We start from the raw sequence: 19,130 nt of genomic DNA on the forward strand, positions 1-19,130 counted from the left end.
TGTTTCGTGGTCTGTTGAGGAAGTACAGACTGTCCTCCCGTTGATAGCCGAGGAGCAGATCCAGCGAGAGCGTGACGGAGCGACGTAAAACGTTTTTCAGGAGTCACGGCAGTAGAGGCGGCGCAACTATAATGACACGTGAATAATCTCGCCCACTCTAAAGCGGTACTAAACTGCAGTGGAAATGCAAACAGAGCCAAACTGAGCCGTTCTGAACCGTGCCGAGTCGAACCACGCAGTGGAAAAGCGCCATTAATCTGACTTAATGTCAGCTGATTTGGTTCAAAATAAGTCAGACAAACTGAAATAAGCCCGGCTTATTTGGTAAACTTGTTTTATGAAACAGGCCCCAGGTGACGTGGGATAATCTGGATCATGAGCACTGATATTTTTCCGGCTACTTACATATAGACATGCAGTGATGGTGGAGTTTGTTTCTGCAGCCCTCTTCACACACCGTCAGACTTTCCTCATCTAGCATGTCCAACAGACAAATAGGGCACATCTGCTCCTCCTCATCCTTCATGCTGCTCACAGGAGTAGACACACATGCACAGCTTTAAAAAAAAAAGTTACTAAGACACAAGGCCTTTGACAAAAAGGATAAATATAATTTGCTTCAAAGGGATCATATCATGAGGAATCCATTTTTTCCTCTGACTTTTGAGATAAGAATGAACTGAACTCAAAAATGACTTGATTTGACAACTTGCATCACACAGATACAGGAGTACAATAACTACACCTTTTTGGGGGTTCAGAAACTTGACTGGTGAGGTAAAAGCAAGACATACAGTGCCTTGCGAAAGTATTCAAACCCCTTCATTTTTTCACGTTTTGTGTTGCAGCCTTATTTTAAACTGCTTTAAAATTACTTTACTTTTTTTTTATTATTATTATTTACACCATTCCCCAGCACTGAGGTGAATCAACAACTTGCTGAAGACCTGAATGAGTTTTATTGTAGATTTGAAACCCCCCACATCCGTCCTGACCATCTCTCTACACAACTGTTAACACCTCCAGCAACCCCCCTCTCCCCCACTCCTGTACTTCAGATCAGTGAAGATGATGTGCGCCAGGTCTTCAGGAAGAACAAGAGAAGGAAGGCACCAGGCCCAGATGGTGTGACACCAGCCTGCTTGAAAACCTGTGCTGACCAGCTGGCCCCCATCTTCACACAGATCTTCAACAGATCACTAGAGCTGTGTGAAGTACCTTCCTTCCTTTCCTTCCACCATCATCCCTGTTCCAAAGAAACCCAAGATAACAGGACTTAATGACTACAGACCTGTGGCTCTAACGTCTGTCGTCATGAAGTCATTTGAAAAACTGGTTCTGGCTTATCTGAAGGACATCACTGGACCCTTGCTGGACCCCCTGCAGTTTGCTGACCGAGCAAACAGGTCCGTGGATGATGCAGTCAACATGGGACTACACTTCATCCTGCAGCATCTGGACAATTCAGGAACTTACAGTATGTGAGGATCCTGTTTGTGGACTTTAGTTCGGCCTTCAACACGATCATCCCTACACTCCTCCAGACCAAACTAACCCAGCTCTCTGTCCCTAGCTCTGTGTGTCAGTGGATCACCAGCTTCCTGACAGATAGGCAGCAGCTAGTGAGGCTGGGAAAATTCAATGTCAAACAGCCGCTCCACCAACACTGGTGCCCCTCAGGGATGTGTTCTCTCCCCACTGCTATTCTCCCTGTACACCAACAACTGCACCTCTAAAAACCTCTCTGTCAAGCTCCTGAAGTTTGCAGATGACACCACACTCATCGGCCTCATCCAGGATGGTGATGAGTCTGCTTACAGACAAGAGGTTAAAGAGCAGGCTGTCTGGTGCAGTCTAAACAACCTGGAGCTCAACACGCTCAAAACAGTGGAGATGATCGTGGACTTCAGGAGAAACCTCCCTGCTCTCCCCCCACTCACCATCATAGACAGCGCTGTGACTGCAGTGGAGACATTCAAGTTCCTGGGATCCATCATCTCTCAGGACCTGAATTGGGACACTCACAACAACCCAACAAAGGTTGCACTTCCTTCGCCAGCTGAGGAAGTTTAATCTGCCACAGGAGCTGCTGAAACAGTTCTACTCAGCCGTCATTGAGTCTGTCCTGTGCACTTCAATAACTGTCTGGTTTGGCTCAGCTACAAAATCAGGGATCAGAAGACTACAGAGAACGGTTCGGACTACTGAGAGGATTATTGGTGCCCCCCTGCCCACCCTTCAAGAACTGTATACATTCAGAGTGAGGAAAAAAGCTCAGAAAATCACTCTGGATCCCTCACATCCAACTCATCCCCTTTTTGAACTTTTGCCATCTGGCCGGCGCTACAGAGCCCCAATTACCAGGACAGCCAGGCACAAGAACAGTTTCTTCCCCCAGGCAATCCAACTTATGAACAGTTAAATGTCCCCCCACCATTATGCAATAACAATGTGCAATAACCTTATATTTATTTGCTACCACCTCCATCCTAGTACATCCCTGCAACTCCTTCCATTCTATCATCTATAGCACAACTGTATATACAATCATTTATGTTCCAAATTATTTTTATTTTTCATTTTTTTGTTTATTTATATTTACGTGTGTGTATTTTTTTTATTCTCATCTTATTTTTATTGTCCGTGTCGTTGTTGTCTCTGTGAACTGGAAGCTTATGACACTAAAACAAATTCCTTGTATGTGCAACCAAACTTGGCAATAAAAGCTTTCTCTGATTCTTTTAATGTTAAAAACCTGTTATTTGTTTTGTCATTATGGTGTTGTATGGAGTTGTAGATTGATGTGGGAAAAAAAGTAATTTAAAGTGATTTAACAACATGAAAAAAAAAAAATGAAGGGGTTTGAATATTTTCGCATGGCACTGTATATGATGTCAATAGCAACAAACTATGAATTCAGATTGAATTATTTTGCTCAAGAATGCAAATCGCATAGTTCAACCAAATAAGAGGGTCTCTGGAGCTTTACAAACCTGCTTTCGTTGCTGGATGGGGAGGCGCTGGAGGTACATGTCGTGTGAGAGTTGGACATGCGAGACACAAACTTCTGGATGGTGCTGCGTGAGGGAGCTTTGATGCGCGAGCTGCGGCGATTGTGGTATTTCTGAAATAAGCTCTCCACCTGAATGAGATCACAGCATCAGTGTGCGCTGAGCTTGAGCAAATACACAGAGCTCATTGTGTTCTGGTCATATTACAGTCTCCTCACCTCAAAGTTCTTCAGGGTCTTCCTCCACAGCAGAGGGTCTGACGGCTCCAGCTGGAAAACTCTGAGCATGACGAAGAGCACGTGGATGCAGAATGTCCCTCGGCCACAGCTACACGTCTGCTCAACATAACGGACACCATATTATGATGAAAAAATACAAATTATAGTAGTGACAATTATGTCAAAGAATACAAACTGTAATATATTAGGCATTGAAACAGGAATTAGAACAGTTCTCTTTACAACAGTAGCATTTGTATTTAAATTTTCTTCACGAATACCATTTTTTCTTTACAAATACTGTTTGTTTTATAGAAATCTGGATGTTTATATATAGAATCAGTTGATAACCTTTTTTTTCTCTTCTGTATTTATGTATAAGAACACTAGAACAAATAAAGGGTTTCTGTAGTTTTTATGAAGGTAAATTTAAAGGGGTCATATGACATTGCTAAAAAGAACATCATTTTCGGTATTTGGTGTAATGCAATGCATTTACGTGGTTCAAAAACACATTTTCCACATACCGTACATTATTGTTGCTCCTCTCTGAGCACAAAAGCTCATCGTTCTGAAAAGCACGGTGAGTTCTGATTGGTCATCTATCCAGCGTGTTGTGATTGGCCGAATACCTTAAGCGTGTGACGGAAATGTTACGCTCCCTACCATATTTGGAAACACACAGCGTCTCCACGACATGGCGGCGGCGGCAACAATACTACAGCGAGAATAAAAGTTCCGCCTTCTTTCTTTGCGTAAACATTTGGGCAGTGTTAAGCAAGTCGTCCAATACAGTGACGTAAATTTGTGGGGGTGTGTTTAAATGAGGCGTTTTAAGACTAGGGGTGAACTAGGGGTGTGAATTGCCACTGGTTTACGATTCGATTATGATTATCATGTCAATGATTCGATTCGATTCAATTCGATATCACGATGCATCACGATTATATCAAATTTATTTTGTGCATTTTTATTAAATTATATAAGCAGGTGATGAGATCATAGACAGTGGCAGCGTTAATAGGCTGCATTCACACTAATGCACAGATCTATTTTGTCCTATCAGATGTTTTGTCCTATTCTGAAAACATAACTGACTGTGTTTACATCAATTTCATATCATAAAATTAGATGCATGTGCATTTAAACACAAAGCGCACGCGAAAGTCTGTCAGTGCATCTAATAGTACTGCATTCCAAACGGCAGAAATTAAAGCATAGCTAAAAGTAAAACACTGCTTGACTTGTGCTTCCACCCGCCATTATTTCAATGCACACGTGTGTCTCACAACATGCATATTCTGTGCAATGAAGCCACGCGAGTCTCTCTAGCGCACACACGTGCCACTACAAGCTTGTTTTTTCCAAAAATGTGCACAGGTCTCAAATTTAAAAATAGTGGGTGCATTTTTGTAATACTGGCATGACAAGCACGAATGTGAATGATGTCAGTAGGCTATAATCGATTATGGCCTATTACTGCATTGATGCAGAATCATCCAGATCCGTATCGTGATGCATCGATTAATTTCAACACCCATAGCATGGACTGTCTTAACTTTTGGAAAGAATATTTCTTTGGGTTTGAGACTTTAATCTTTTTTCAACTTTATGGATCTTACATATGCAGGATCAGCTTGTAACACTCCAAAGACAAAGGAAAACATGAAATCGCATCATATGACCCCTTTAAGACTTTAAGACCTTTTCAGAAAGTAAATTTAAAGAATAAATTGAATGGAACACATCATGTCAACATGGTCTCTCAATGTAAAAGTGTTGTATAAGCAATGCTTCAAAGTTTGAAAAAACTACTTCCAATAGATCTCCTTAACTTAATTAATTTTACAAATAAATTAAACAAATAAAGCCTCGTTTTGCAGTGCAAATGATTCTTAAATCAAGATACATTTACTTGAGAAGCCAAATGACGCAAGAAATCTTGTTTTCTGAGAAATTTAAGCATGTGGCACTTACTTTTGTTTAGTTTCTAAGAAAACAAGATTTCATATCTTCATTTTGCTTCTCAAGTATGTGTATCTTGATTTAATGTTTGTTTAGGTATTTGAAATAAACCGACAAAAAAGGCCTTAATTGGTGAAAGGGCAAATTAAGACATTTCTAGACCTGCAGAAACCCTGTAGATAATTGGCAACCGATTTCCTAGCTGTTTTAGTTTCATGCCTAGTCATATATGAGTGTCTTCTCACATAATAAAGTCATTTCAGCTTTATTTACCAAATGGCATGTCAGAGGCCTGTATTAGCGTACCTGTGGACCAATGAACACCCGGAATTTGTTGTCAGGACTGTCTCCGCCAATCAAGAACGAGTTAGGTCCTATCTGCTGCAGCAGGTAGAGGCGGGCTCTCATGACCTTGTTGACCCTGCGGTTGGTCTCCTCTGGACTATATGGGGAAAAGCCATCAGGCGAGGGAGCTCTCCGAGGGGGCGTCACCCTCCCGCTCTGTAACCACACATTCAAAACAGATTTTGAGACTTTTAAAGACCACCTAAATGCAAACTTGGAAAAATTTAACTTGAAACTTGAACTGAATCGAGCTGGTTGAGACAATTGTCTTTTGCAGAAATGCATTATGATGCTATTGTCTTGATGACATTTTTTTTGGCTGAACTAGACCTGTGGAATCCCTGTCACATGATATTTTCAAAACATGCATACATACAAAAAATAAAAATAAAAATAAAAACATCTTAAAACTCACAGGCACCGGGGAGGCTCTCCGCCTGCGCAGACCAGGAGAATCAGGCTTCCCAGCGGTCTTAGTGGAGGACGATGAGGAGGAAGGTCCAGGTGAAGGGCTGCGATGACCTCTGCTTTGAGAGGAAGAGGAGCTGTGATTGTCGCTTCCGGCCTCAGTGCCGTCTGCTCTCAGAGGAATGGGCTTCACTACCTGAGATACAATGACAAGAAAAAACTGATAAAAATCCCATAAAAACAAAAGCCGAACCATTTCCATCCTGTTTCCTGTGCCTTCATTTGCCTTTTTATTTTGTCTTGTAGTTATGTGTCATAACGGGCAATATTTGGACACTGAAATTGACGCTGATCAATAACTGCTCTGTTAACAGACAGATGCCAGTTTAAAAGCCTTCTTAAATGTTAATGTTTTGTTTTACTATAAATTATTATTTCCAGTGAGAAAATATTACAGTCTAATTGCAGTGACACTGCAGTGGAGCGTTAAGGCAGACAGTGTGAAAGTCCGTTAACAGGGTCGATTGTTCTGATGGTTATGTAAGGAAGGCACGCTGAACTCAGGAGGAGCCGTTCCACTTCAGAACTTCTCACTTCCTGTTTCTTAGTCCAAACATTTTTCTACTATTTTTGGTAACAGGGCATGTGATTAAATGATTTAACCATTAACAGTAGTTAACAATAGTTAAATAGTTAATTATTCCAGTGATTTAATTGTTAACAGCAGTACTGTAGAAAATCAGTAAAATCAATAAAATGGAAGAGAATCATGACTGTTCTGAAAAAAAAACTAACCTGACACCACAATTACAATTAGACTGGGAATTGAAACCATTTAATTAGTTAAAAAAAACAATTGCAATTATACAATTTACTTCCCTCAAATCCAGTCCTGTTTATAGGCCATGTATGTGAGGCCAGAACTATTTTTTTTTTTAACTACCTTTATAATTAGCATGAGCTAAACACAAACTAACAAATATAATAAAATGTAATAAAAATATTGTTCATTGTTAATGTTAGTTTATAGAATACAATTTTAATTGCTTGTTCATGTTAACAGACTGAGTCACGATGATCAATGCTTAACTGTCCCGTACCATCGGCCCTCTCCTGCTCCGCCTCTCTAGCCACTCGCTCTTCCAGGTGGGCATACAGGTGGCCTTGAGCTTCTCTCGGATCAAGCGCTCTTCTGGCCGGTCCTCCATCTTCTGCAGCCCACGCAAAGTCTCCTTGCTCTCCATGTCTCGACTGCAAAGAGAAGAAAGTTAATAAGCATGTGTGAGAACTTACTTTTGCCATATTTACACAGATATTTTCCTACAATCAACACAGATGTGTACTAGTGATTTGGACTGATTTTTTGATGGCTAACCATTTAACTTAGAGATAGTAAAAAAAACATATGCAATGAAATGTATATTTAATTTACATATTTAATAAGTTAGAAAAGTTAAATAAGGAGGTGGAAAAATAACATTGCTTGCCTCACTTTTATACTCTGGTTTTTGAACCAATGGTTTTATTATTATTTCGAAAATCATCAGGACTCAACATACAAAAAAAAAAAAAAATTGCAAAAGAGCATTTAAGTTGGGAGCATTTCTGCTGGAGTTGAGCAGAAATTAGATAAACATTCTCTCTGGTTTCAAAGCAATCTGGTACGGTTCACAAGTGTGCGTGAGTTTGGCAGCATTCACATCATCCAAACAAATCAAACTCTGACGTCAAACAAACCTGGTGTGCACCAGAAGAATCCGTGCATCATTTGTTCATTCATTTTTTTATTTAATATTGAAAGTAGAAAAATGAAAAAAACTGCTTAAATTTTCGTTTTTCGTTCATGGATAGAAAAATGAATAAACAGCTTGAATATTCGATTTCTACATGTGGGCGGGAATTAAACGCCCCTTTCTGCTGATTGGTCAGCCGAAGATCAAACCTTGCCGTTATCAGTTCTTCCGCAGTTTTCACGCAGCAGAATAATAGTCCTCCGCTGCTGCAGTTGTACAGATTAACGCATTTATCGCAACTACATTTAATCTTTTTTCATCAAACAAACAGACTAATGAATAGCTCGACACAACTCGAGGGCAGAGCCTAGACAGGGCTTTCTTCTGTGTAGATATAAATTTTATTCTTTGCATCAGCTGGGCATGGCAGGGTATGATATGATGACTGTCATAGCCTACCCTGCTCACCCAGTAAGTCTGTTTGCTTAAGTTAAAGTAATTTGTTTCAAAATAAATATTTTAAACACTAAAGTAACACTCTATCCTCCAATTTGATACTGTTAAGTGCTTTGACACAATCTGTATTGTTAAAAGCGCTATATAAATAAAGGTGACTTGACTTGACTAAAGGATAGAATAATAAATCGGCTTGGGTATACAGTGGGGCAAAAAAGTATTTAGTCAGCCACCAATTGTGCAAGTTCTCCCACTTAAGAAGATGAGAGAGGCCTGTAATTTTCATCATAGGTATACCTCAACTATGAGAGACAAAATGAGAAAATAAAATCCAGAAAATCACATGTAATGACCTACATTCCGCGTTATACAGTACATTCTGTTTTTATAACTAGATTCCGTCCGCGTTTCCGTTTTCCGGAAATCATAAGCCCTGATCGCACCGCAACACTCACGACCGGTGTAGACACGGTTTGAGTTTTTTTATGGGTTATGTTATAGCCCTGCTTGTTTTTTTTTTTACGTTTTTATGAAATCTCTGTATTGCTCATATAATCGTATTATTTACTGCCATGTGAGCCACAAATTAAAGCTTGGCGAGCCGCATGAGTCTCGTGAGCCGCGCAACACTGTTTTAAGGGATCCGCATTCCGCAGTACACGTCATCTTTCCGAACACGTTGGGATGCGGCGGATTGCGGGAGGATCACGAAACCCTAACTAAACTCTAATATGGCAAACGCGCGTCGGGAGGGCTGAGCACTTTCGGGACTACGGGAGCGTCGGTGGACGTTAAAGAGAAAACCAATTTTCATTCAAACAAATTGACGTGAACTACACATTCGAGTTAATCGATAAAATCGATTTATCGCCCAGCCCTAATTAAGAGACTTACGTTTTAGACACCATGTCGCCTGTTTTTGCTCTATTCACCAACAAAAATAACTCCAAACACAGCCACAGTGCTGTTTTGCGTCTCTGAGCAACATGACGGTGTTTTGTGCCTGAATGAATCAACCGTTTAAATGATTCGGTTCAGTCGCAATGACTCACTTATTAACAGTGACTTGATGCCACCAACTGGTGGTTTTAATTTCACATTTACAGTATTTAAAAATTTTTTTGTTTGTTTGTTTATGTATCAAAACATTATTTATTCATTTGTAACTGCAGGTTAAAGCTAATAAGTAAATATTAGCATTTTATTTTTAAGTTTACTATAAAATAATTGTATTTGTATTTAATTCTAACTTTTTAATTTTAAAATATAATAGTATTATCACACTTTATTATTTTGTTCATTATTTCATTTAAAAAGAAAAATCTAAATAAACTAAATGCGTTTTGTATAACTACAATAAATAATTATATTTATAACTCAATTTAACGTAATTTTTTCTCTCCGGCAAGTAACTTCTATACTCGGACAAGTAAATGACAAATTTACTTGTCCGAAGGACAACCACATAAAATGCTTAAATGTCAAGCCCTGATATATATATATATATATACTTTTTTTCTTTTCTTTCTTCATGCACCTGTTCTGTATATTCTAACGTAAAAATGCACTGATATTACCACGTTGTTTGTACAAGGCTAATTGTTTAATAAAAAATAAATAAATAAAAAAAGTGTTGAGCTATTCATTAGTCTGTTTGTTTAATGAAAAAAGATGAAATGTAGTTGCAATAAATGCGTTAAAAATCCATACAACTGCAGCAGCGGAGGACTGAGTGAAAATTCTGCTGCGTGAAAACTGTGGAAGAACTGATGACGGCACAGTTTGACCTTTAATTCCCGCCCACGTGTAAAAATCAAATATTCAAGCTGTTATTTCATTTTTCTATCCCTGAACGAAAAACAAAAATTACAGCCGAATTCTCGCTTTTCATTTTTTGGAAATAAATTATCAAACGAAAAAGGAGCCGTTTTCTAATTTTTCTACTTTCAATATTAAATCAAATAACAAATGGACGAATGATGCATGGATTCAGAAGTGCTAGAGTGAAAACACTCTAACAAACAGTTTTCTCAGGTAAGCATGTGTGCACTGGGAATCATATTTACTAAAAATAGAAAGGCAAACATGTAATTAGACTGTTTAATTCAACATTTCTAATTCTAATTGCTTTAATGATTTCTAATACTTCAGACATTATTAGTTTACTGTGTTTGTTCAACAATTAAGTTGTTTAGAACGGGGTCCTGTGTCTTGGTACTGTTAACATAAAAGTCCCAAACATTACACTTAGCTGATGCCAATAATTAAAAATGCCAAATTTCAGCCATTGAACATTGTGCAGATTCTGTGTTTAAAGCAATCAAAGCAATCAAAATGGAACTAACAGCACACTGGCTATCTTTAGCAGTGAATTTACTCATTTAGCAGCCACTTTCATCCAAAGTGACTTACAAATGAGGAACAACAAGCAATCTATCAAATGCAGTGATAAATGCAAAGCAGTCTCATCCATGAATAAATAACTCTAAATAACTTCAGGAGACTGAATTATTCGGTCACTATTTTTCTGTAGTGAACGGAAGAAACACTGCACAGTAAGAACTGCGTTATCTTTCTGAAAGAACTTACCCATCATGTACCAATTCACACAAGATCAAAATCACAACTGAGGGTCTCATTAAGCATCATTAAAGTGAATGGTGGAAAAGCCCCTGAACCTCCAGAGAGAGGGAGAATAAAAACAGAAAAAAACAGGACTGAGAAAGATAGGCAGTAAGAGAGAGAGAGAGAGCCTAAGCACCCATTTGGCACTGTGTATCCACATGTGGCGGCAGGATGAGGAGCGAGAGGTGGGCCGTTGTGGTTCTCCATCTTTACCGAGCAGCAGGATCACTGGTGTCCCATCGGCTCTTTCAGCTTCCTCAATGAGCAGCAGTGAGCGCTGCATAACAATAACAACCCTAAGACAGGAAAGCCAGACTTCCTGTGCTCCCCCAGTCAAATCAAATGAGGAAGTGCAGTGACGTCTCAGCAACTGCAAAAACAGCAACTATTTTACAGAAGCGTTATCTCCTGACCGACCGACTGCTAATACTTCACCAAAAACTGTGGGGCTAATCCAATGAACTGACATTAACCTAAAACAATGTTCAAGCATGATACTAAAATTACAAAAGAAAAAAAAAAAATAACAGTAACAATACCATGTTTTGTACACAGTTTGACGGTACTTGATCATGAAATTACAGTAAGCTCCAGGAAAAGAAGAGAGATGACACCACCTGCTTGTGCGTTTATTGGACCGGGCAGCAGGTCTTGTAGTAAAGGTCTTGTAGGAAGAGGGACGGGCGGTTTTAATTTGACATGCCGTAATAAAAATACAGCCAACCGTGGTTTCAAAACAGAAGGTCAAGCCAACGGGACAATAATAGCAGTGTGTTAAAGATAATTATGGTACTCTGCAGGAAGAGGGTAGAGATGCTCTCCTAAATGTTTTTATTTTCATTGAGTCGGTAAGAGTTCACACAACGACAAAAAACATGCTGCCTTATGCTTTGAGGGGTTTTGTAACAGGACTCAACAAAAAGATAGATATATATTTATATTTTAGGGCTACACGATATTGGAAAAAAACTCACATTGCAATATTTTGTTTTTCTGCGATGTATATTGTGATAAGAAAAAAAAATCAGATGACTTGAATAGCTCTATTTGGGGGAATAAAAATCAATGATTGGGGTGATTTTGTAGGCGAGTAAATCAGCATAGAAAATAAACAAATTAGAAGCATAGATAAATGTAATAGAACAAAGATACAAATAAAATAAACAGTGCTTTGTATTCTTCAGGTAATTCTAACAGTATTCAGGTACAGAAATTGAATAATCAAATGTAAAATAACACTGCATTAAATCTAATAAATCTGTGTTAAAGATGTGTTTTCATGACACAGAAAGCCTCAGGAACATTAAACTGCTGTGAACCAACATATCAATTTTCTTTCTCAATTGTTTACCTTCAATTTGACAGTTTCACGCCAGATATGTATATATGTGTGTATATATGTATATATGTGTGTATATATATGTGTGTATATATGTATATATGTATGTGTGTATGTATGTATGTATGTATGTATGTATGTATGTATATATATATATATATATATATATATATATATATATATATATATATGTGTGTGTATGTGTGTGTGTGTGTGTGTGTGTGTATATATATATATGTATGTGTATGTATGTATGTATATATATTTAACAAATTAACCAAGACTGTGAGCTGATTAAATTTACACTGATAAAATGTAAGTAATCACACTGAGAATAAACCACACTTAATATTAAAATTAATAGTCTTAAAATATAGCAATTAAACAGCCAAAGCAACATACAATTAACAAAGGCCGTATATTTAAAACAAGGCCAGTGTCATCAATACTAATACATTAATTAAATAGATGTTTTTCTAAGCATAAAATAAACAATTATAAATTATATTCGAAAGCCATCATTAACAAGCCTAAATGCAAATGATCAGACTGTCATTTATTAACAACACTTACAGGACATGATTAACTGTAACTTTTAAATAAATGTCATATAAACACAAAACAATAAATGCATACGTCACATTTAGTTTTGTCTTTACTTGGCATGTTTAATGATATTATTAACAAATGTTAAATATTAAAAATCACAGAAACCTTATTTTTCCCAGCCCTAAAAATTACAGATAAAATTAAACATACAGTGGATTAATAAAAAAAGCCTGAAAAGTGAGTTAGAGTTTGGTGATTGCCGCCTCTGTTTGTTTGTTTATTTTTTATATATATGATTGGTCGATTTCATTTAAAGCAGTGTTTGAGAGCGCAGTGCTGCTTTGTGTACAGCGTTACCGGGAAACCGCAAGCAGCACCTAGTGGCAAAGAATGAATTTGCATTTTCATTCAGACCAACGTCACACTGTATGAAAGGTAATTTTCAAAAATCCATAATAGGGGGCACTTTAACATAAGCATGTGTGTTCATTAGCATGTGGTAACAGCACTGGTATTATCAATAGTAAAGAATTGATCTCGTTGTGCAAGAACATTTTGATAAATGTTACATTATCAAACTGCAGGCGGTGTCACGTTTTCCCGTGTACAGACGATTGTTTGCACTGACAAATACTCTCACACTCAGTGCTCTGGACGAGAACAGAACGGCTTTAACGTGAATCAAACGGCAACACTGTAAGCGTGCAAGTAAACAACAGAACAGCTCACTCCCACACTAGGAGAAAGCAGCTCTCACGAGCCCGAGCCAGCCACAACGAAACTGGATAGCAGGAATTCACCATCTTTACTTTGAATGAGAAAGTCGGTGGTGGCCAACCCCTGCCTCTCGGATAACAGCTATCCCACAGTGCCATGGGGCAGGAACAAAGAGGCATTGTGGGCCATGCAGGTGGGATGTGGAAGAGCCAGCGGCTGGGAATCCATTTCAGCCCTGCACGTAAGCCTAGACTGCAGGCCTGTAGCTGTGCACACCCTTTCTCATGGGCCGCCGCACTCTCAGCGCTCGGGTTACTCTGAACACAATGAGCACATCTCTGCTGGAGGGGCCGGACACTCAGACGCTAAAGAAAGACTCCAAACACGCACTCAACTAACCAGCGCTCGGCACAGGAACTAAACCAGCTATCAGAAACAAAGAACCAGCCACAGACTAACCTTTCCAGCAAACACACAAAGCAGAAATAACTGGTAAACAATGAGAGCAGGAGTGTTGTGAAATGCTGAGAGCTTTGCTCATCACACAACATACAGCAAACCCTTCGTTCAGATTCCAGCTCTGCACAGTCTGGACATTCAACATCATGAGGTGCATCTTGGGATGCTTTATTTAAACAGCATTCAATGGCCTATTCTCAACATGCGTTCTTAAGTGATGTAACGGCATGAAAATTTCTTATTAAGATTAAAGTGACCTAAGTTATCACGGTTATTTTATCTGCTCCATAAATAATTCTAGATACCTTATTCAAATTAGGGCTGTGCAATTAATCGCGTTCAAATTATCATGCGCCATCTCGTAAAGCCGGTTTTGTGATTAGCAGTAAATCGCCATCACCTGCTTTCAGATAGAGCGGCAGTTAATACACTGTGCCGTAGTTCACTGACAAGCTAGGCAATATCGTGTTCATAATCGAAGACGAATCGCCTTCGATTATGAACGCGGTTGAGCGTAGCACACAAGCAAGACTGTTTTCCTGAATATCAGCAGCAATCGCAAATGTGCCATTCATTTTATACAACAGTGCAGAGCAACACTGCGGTGTTTCGATCCTGAATGAATCTGTTTTGGAACAAATCAAATGAGCCAATGATTCGATTCATTCATAAAGATCTTGCTTCCTTTATAACTGAATCAGCCATTTTGAACAAATCCTTTGATCTGAATGATTCAATTATTCAGTGATTAAAACAGGGATTTGCTGCCACCTACTGGCAGTTTTATTGTCATTTATTTATCCATGACAGGCCTTAACAGCTAAGGTACCAGGGCATTGACAAAATTCCCCCCATTTCAGGCCCCATAAGAACAACTATAAATTTATTAGCTGTTTATTTATTAAAGCTTAATTTTTGTTAAATAAAATGCGTGTAAAAATTTGACCAATTTTGTAATCATTATGTAAAAGTTAGCTATGGGACCTACGGGAAACTACTTGACCACACCATACGCCCTGAATTTTTTTTTTTACAGTTCGACCACTGGTCACACCACTCCAAACATAGACAGGCAGCGAGAGGGAACACAAACTGACATTTTTTTGGTCATATGGTCTGCCATTGCTCGCTGGCGTCACACGCTGGGCCGACTGCAGGAAGCCTTGGAAAATACATGTTTGTTCGCTGGCCATTTCTGAAACCGCACACCACTGTCCTGCCAACAGCTACAAAAAACAACTTTAAGGAACTGGGACAGGCATGAAGTATTGGTGTCTACTGCTTTAGTGAAGTTAATCAGGTTTCCTTGCCTTTAAGCATGACGGGGGCGTGACTGAGAGCAAACTTTGTCACGCTCGTCCACCAGGCTCTGACTGTAATGTGAACTAGCACATGAAACGAGCTGCTAACTGCCGCTGACATGAGCCTCACCACGATATCACCACACTCAGTTACAGTCGAACTGGGTCACACTGTAAAACTAGGAGTGCTTTCAATCACAGGCTTACTGTACACCTGAGAGCCTTTCAGGAGAGAAAAGCCCCCCCGGCGGGGGGGGGGGAGGAACGCTCACAATATTAATGCTCTTCCATCATGTTATTTTTTCACACACATACCATCTAGGAAACATAGTATCACACTATCTGATTTGGTCATTTTGCACAAAAATGAAAATTCTTGGCAAAAGACACAACCTTCAAATCCCAGACACAGGTTTAGTTTGGAGTACGTGCTTACACTTATTCTTCTGCTGGCCTTATTTCAATAACAACTGGAAATACCGTATAATATTTTATCAATATTGTACAACTACAAATATGTAGTGCAAATATGCATGTGGTACTGACTGTAAATAAACTCGACTGATGCTGCTTTTGCGCTGAAAACAATAATACCAACAATGAGGCTCATTCATAAAACTCCTGTAAATAGGAGTATAAAATGAACTTTCTTGAATATGTACTTACTTTCTTGAATTCATGAATGCATTTTTAATAGATTTGATAGATAAACGTATGTTAATGGTTTCCAATCATTCACACACACAATGCACACTAATGAATTATACCTGAATGTAAATTGCATGTACAGGAATGCTGTAGGATCATCTGGAGTCTATTCTCAGGTTTAGCACCAGTATACTCACTGGCATAAAAACATACTAATAACAGAAATTATTCAATTAAAGCATTAAGCTTGCAGACAAACAGTAATAATAGTAATAGTAATAATAATAATAATAATAATAATAATAATAATAATAGAAGAACAATTATCTATAATATGGTTAACTACTTAGTTTTGTTATTATACATTATAAATAGCTAAATTAAAATGCAGTGTCATCAATTAGCCTTAAAAAACAAACTGAACTAGCATTTTACAAACAATTTAAACAAATGAATTCTGCTTGTTTCATGAATGAGACCCAATGATCTCGAGATAAATCTCAAACTGACTTCTGGCTAATGCAAGCAGATCTGTACAGTACAACAACACAGTGCTAAAGAATACACAAAGGACAAAAGGCTCATTATCCACTTAGAAAGGAACGCTGGTTATTTAGTTACAGAAGCTTCTCTGCTTCTACTAGATAGGTCATACACAACTGTACACGCAAGTCTCTCAAGAAACTCATTTCACATGCACATTTTCCCCCCATATGAAAAATACTTGCTCAATGTTAAAATAATTTCTGTTCACATTTTCAGCCAAATTTAAGATTTTTTCAGCTATAGAATATCTGTATATTAGACTTATGTTCGGTTTAAACAGTATTTTTCTACTGATCAATTATTTATTAGAATAAAAATACTATTCTAATGCTATTATACTACTAATCAATTAAATATTTTCCTACTGTACATTATTCACATTTCTGCATGTGAAAGACGCTTTTATCCAATGCAACTTTAATATTTCTTCCAACTTCCTGAGAAAGGAGTCCATTTTCTTTCTATGAAGTTAATGCTGCATGACCCATGCTGTCCGAAGCACGAGTGCACTTCATTAGTATGCATTTTCACAAGAACAGGTTTCTGTCAAGTGTTTTTCACAAAGTGCTTATGCTTGTTCAATGCCATTCAGAGATTTTTTTTACAGTTGCAACTTTTACTACTCAAAGTGCACAATGATACTGTATGTAAAACTGAACATTTTCATTTTAGATAATAGCCTGACCTGATATTATATTAATGTTTGAGATGTGCAAATATTTTCATATTACAAATAATGTTATTAATAGGATTGATGAATCAAGTGCTCCCTTAAAAGTATAATGTGTGTTCAGAAGAGGAAATGTGTTACTTTAAATGTTTAAAATGTTTAAAATATGATTCCTCTAATTTTCCTCTTTTTTATGGCCTTTATTGTAATGCCTTTAAAAAAAAAAGGTATTTAAAACCTTTTTTGTTTGTTTGTTTTATAGCCTGCAGTTTGCACACTCTTTTGAAGACAATCCAAGAGGTGGACAGCCATGCTTTTCCAATAAAATGACTAAACATTGCTCTTATTTTACACAATTAACTGAAATCGACAGATTAATTGCTTATCAAAATAGTTGTTTGCTGCAGACTCAGACATCCATTCAGACAGGCAGCTGAACATGAAGGAAAAACCCAGATTTTATTTCTGAGATGTCAACCTTCTAATAATTTTTTTTTTTTCCTGAATATAGAAAAGACTATAAAAGAAATGAGCCAATATATACACGAGTTTATGCTAGCGGAGCTAATTCTACAGCAGTTTTTTTTTTTCTTTCAGCCTATTAAAATGTCCTGACAAATTGAAACATTGTTGGACATAATGAAACAGTGAAAACGTTAAGTCAGATTTTTGTTTTGTACAAGCAAATCCCCACTGAGAAAGGACACTGGAGATAATAATACTAAACACATGATTGTAAGTCTGTGGTTCTGTGAACAGTTTTCTTCTCACAGTTTTGTCCACTATAATAATGCTCTGATTTGGTACACTTCTAACTTTTGTAAATATTACAGGCTAGCATGCACAAGTCAAATAAGCAGAAATGTCAAAGCAAACGCCTCCATCAGCCTCTGACTGTGTGGAGTTTATGTATGAAGGCACCTTGTTAGGAAACTGCTTTCAGACCGGCTTCAAAAGGCACCATAACATCATGTCTAATGATCCATTTTACAACAAATTCAAGTGAGCTTCAGAGAAAACAAAGCAAATGCTCAAGGCTGGAACAGACTACACAACTTTTCCCAGATTAGCAGTCTAGATGAGTCAAAGCTTCTTGCTAAAAGTTGACATTTCACCCCCAAAAAATAAAATAAAATAAATAAATCACCTAATGGGTATGATTTTTTTTACTACAGACTATGATTCTCAATCCAACATATTTTGAGCTGATTTTAGAACACACATCATAGCGTATACCTTGCCCAACAACACAACTCACCTCGTGCTGCAATCTGTAAAAGCTGTACCAGGCGCATCAACCCACCCAAGACCGCATCCAAACGCTCTTGCCTCATTATTTTGCAACTCAGCACACAGAGTGGCAACAACTACTGCCGTCAGCTCCTGTACATCCATGTTTGTTTGCATCGGTCATGCATCTCCTAGCAACAACGCGCATATTTCTTTGTGAGTTTGTTGCATTTGTGAGTCACTTGGTTTTTCTGGGCTTATACAGTACAAGCGGAACAGTCCAAAATGATAATGACCCAAAACATGAAAACATGGCCAAGTCAAAGCCCAGATCTAGTATTTCAATCCAAATGAAACATTGGGAAACTATGCAAGAAACCCCTCTAAAATCACAAAATTTAAACAAATTAAGCAGTAGGGGTGGGAATCTTCAGGCACTTCACGATCCGATCCGATTCCAAAATGATTCTTGATCTACATTTTTCCCCAATTAACTCTTCTGCTGTGCAAATACATCTTTACAACTTTACATTTTAACCAAAATTGCAGTTTCTAAGCTTTTTGTTTATGGTTGGAATCTCTGTATGTCAGTAATGCCATCTAAACATAGGGGTGTGAATCTTCACTGGTTTCACGATTCAATTCAATTACGATTATCATTATCAACTCAATATCACATTGCGTCACATTCTCAGTTTTCAATATTAGCCTACTGCACATAGCTACATTTTCATATAAATTTTATATCAATTTATTTTGTGCAAAATTTACTTTTTAAAAATGTTTTTATTTAAAAAGTACTTATTTAAAATAAGCGTTCTTTAAGTATCCAAAGGTTTACAGACAATAGTTGTGGGTTTTTCTTTTTTCCTCAACATTATTGCTGTTTGATTATTACTGATGAGATCAT

The 19,130-nt window shown here is 37.8% G+C and overlaps 1 protein-coding gene across 3 annotated transcripts in view; it reads right to left on the minus strand.

Annotated features, from left to right (window-relative positions):
- Window positions 1-19,130, minus strand: part of map3k1 (mitogen-activated protein kinase kinase kinase 1, E3 ubiquitin protein ligase) — a 66,087-nt gene that overhangs the window by 26,425 nt on the left and 20,532 nt on the right. Inside the window, exons 1-7 of one of the 3 annotated variants that reach the window (XM_058788671.1) lie at window positions 10,898-11,251; window positions 7,048-7,198; window positions 5,955-6,143; window positions 5,501-5,695; window positions 3,230-3,346; window positions 2,994-3,142; window positions 406-557 (exon numbers count right to left, since the gene is read on the minus strand). In XM_058788671.1, coding sequence (XP_058644654.1) covers window positions 406-557; window positions 2,994-3,142; window positions 3,230-3,346; window positions 5,501-5,695; window positions 5,955-6,143; window positions 7,048-7,198; window positions 10,898-10,968 — 1,024 coding nt within the window. In that variant the 5' untranslated portion in view covers window positions 10,969-11,251. Of the gene's footprint in view, window positions 1-405; window positions 558-2,993; window positions 3,143-3,229; window positions 3,347-5,500; window positions 5,696-5,954; window positions 6,144-7,047; window positions 7,199-10,897; window positions 11,252-19,130 lie in introns of those variants that run through there. The other 2 variants (XM_058788669.1, XM_058788670.1) reach the window with 2 other exon arrangements.

The sequence above is a fragment of the Onychostoma macrolepis genome, chromosome 10, assembly GCF_012432095.1.
Source record: "Onychostoma macrolepis isolate SWU-2019 chromosome 10, ASM1243209v1, whole genome shotgun sequence".
Lineage (NCBI taxonomy): Eukaryota > Metazoa > Chordata > Actinopteri > Cypriniformes > Cyprinidae > Onychostoma > Onychostoma macrolepis.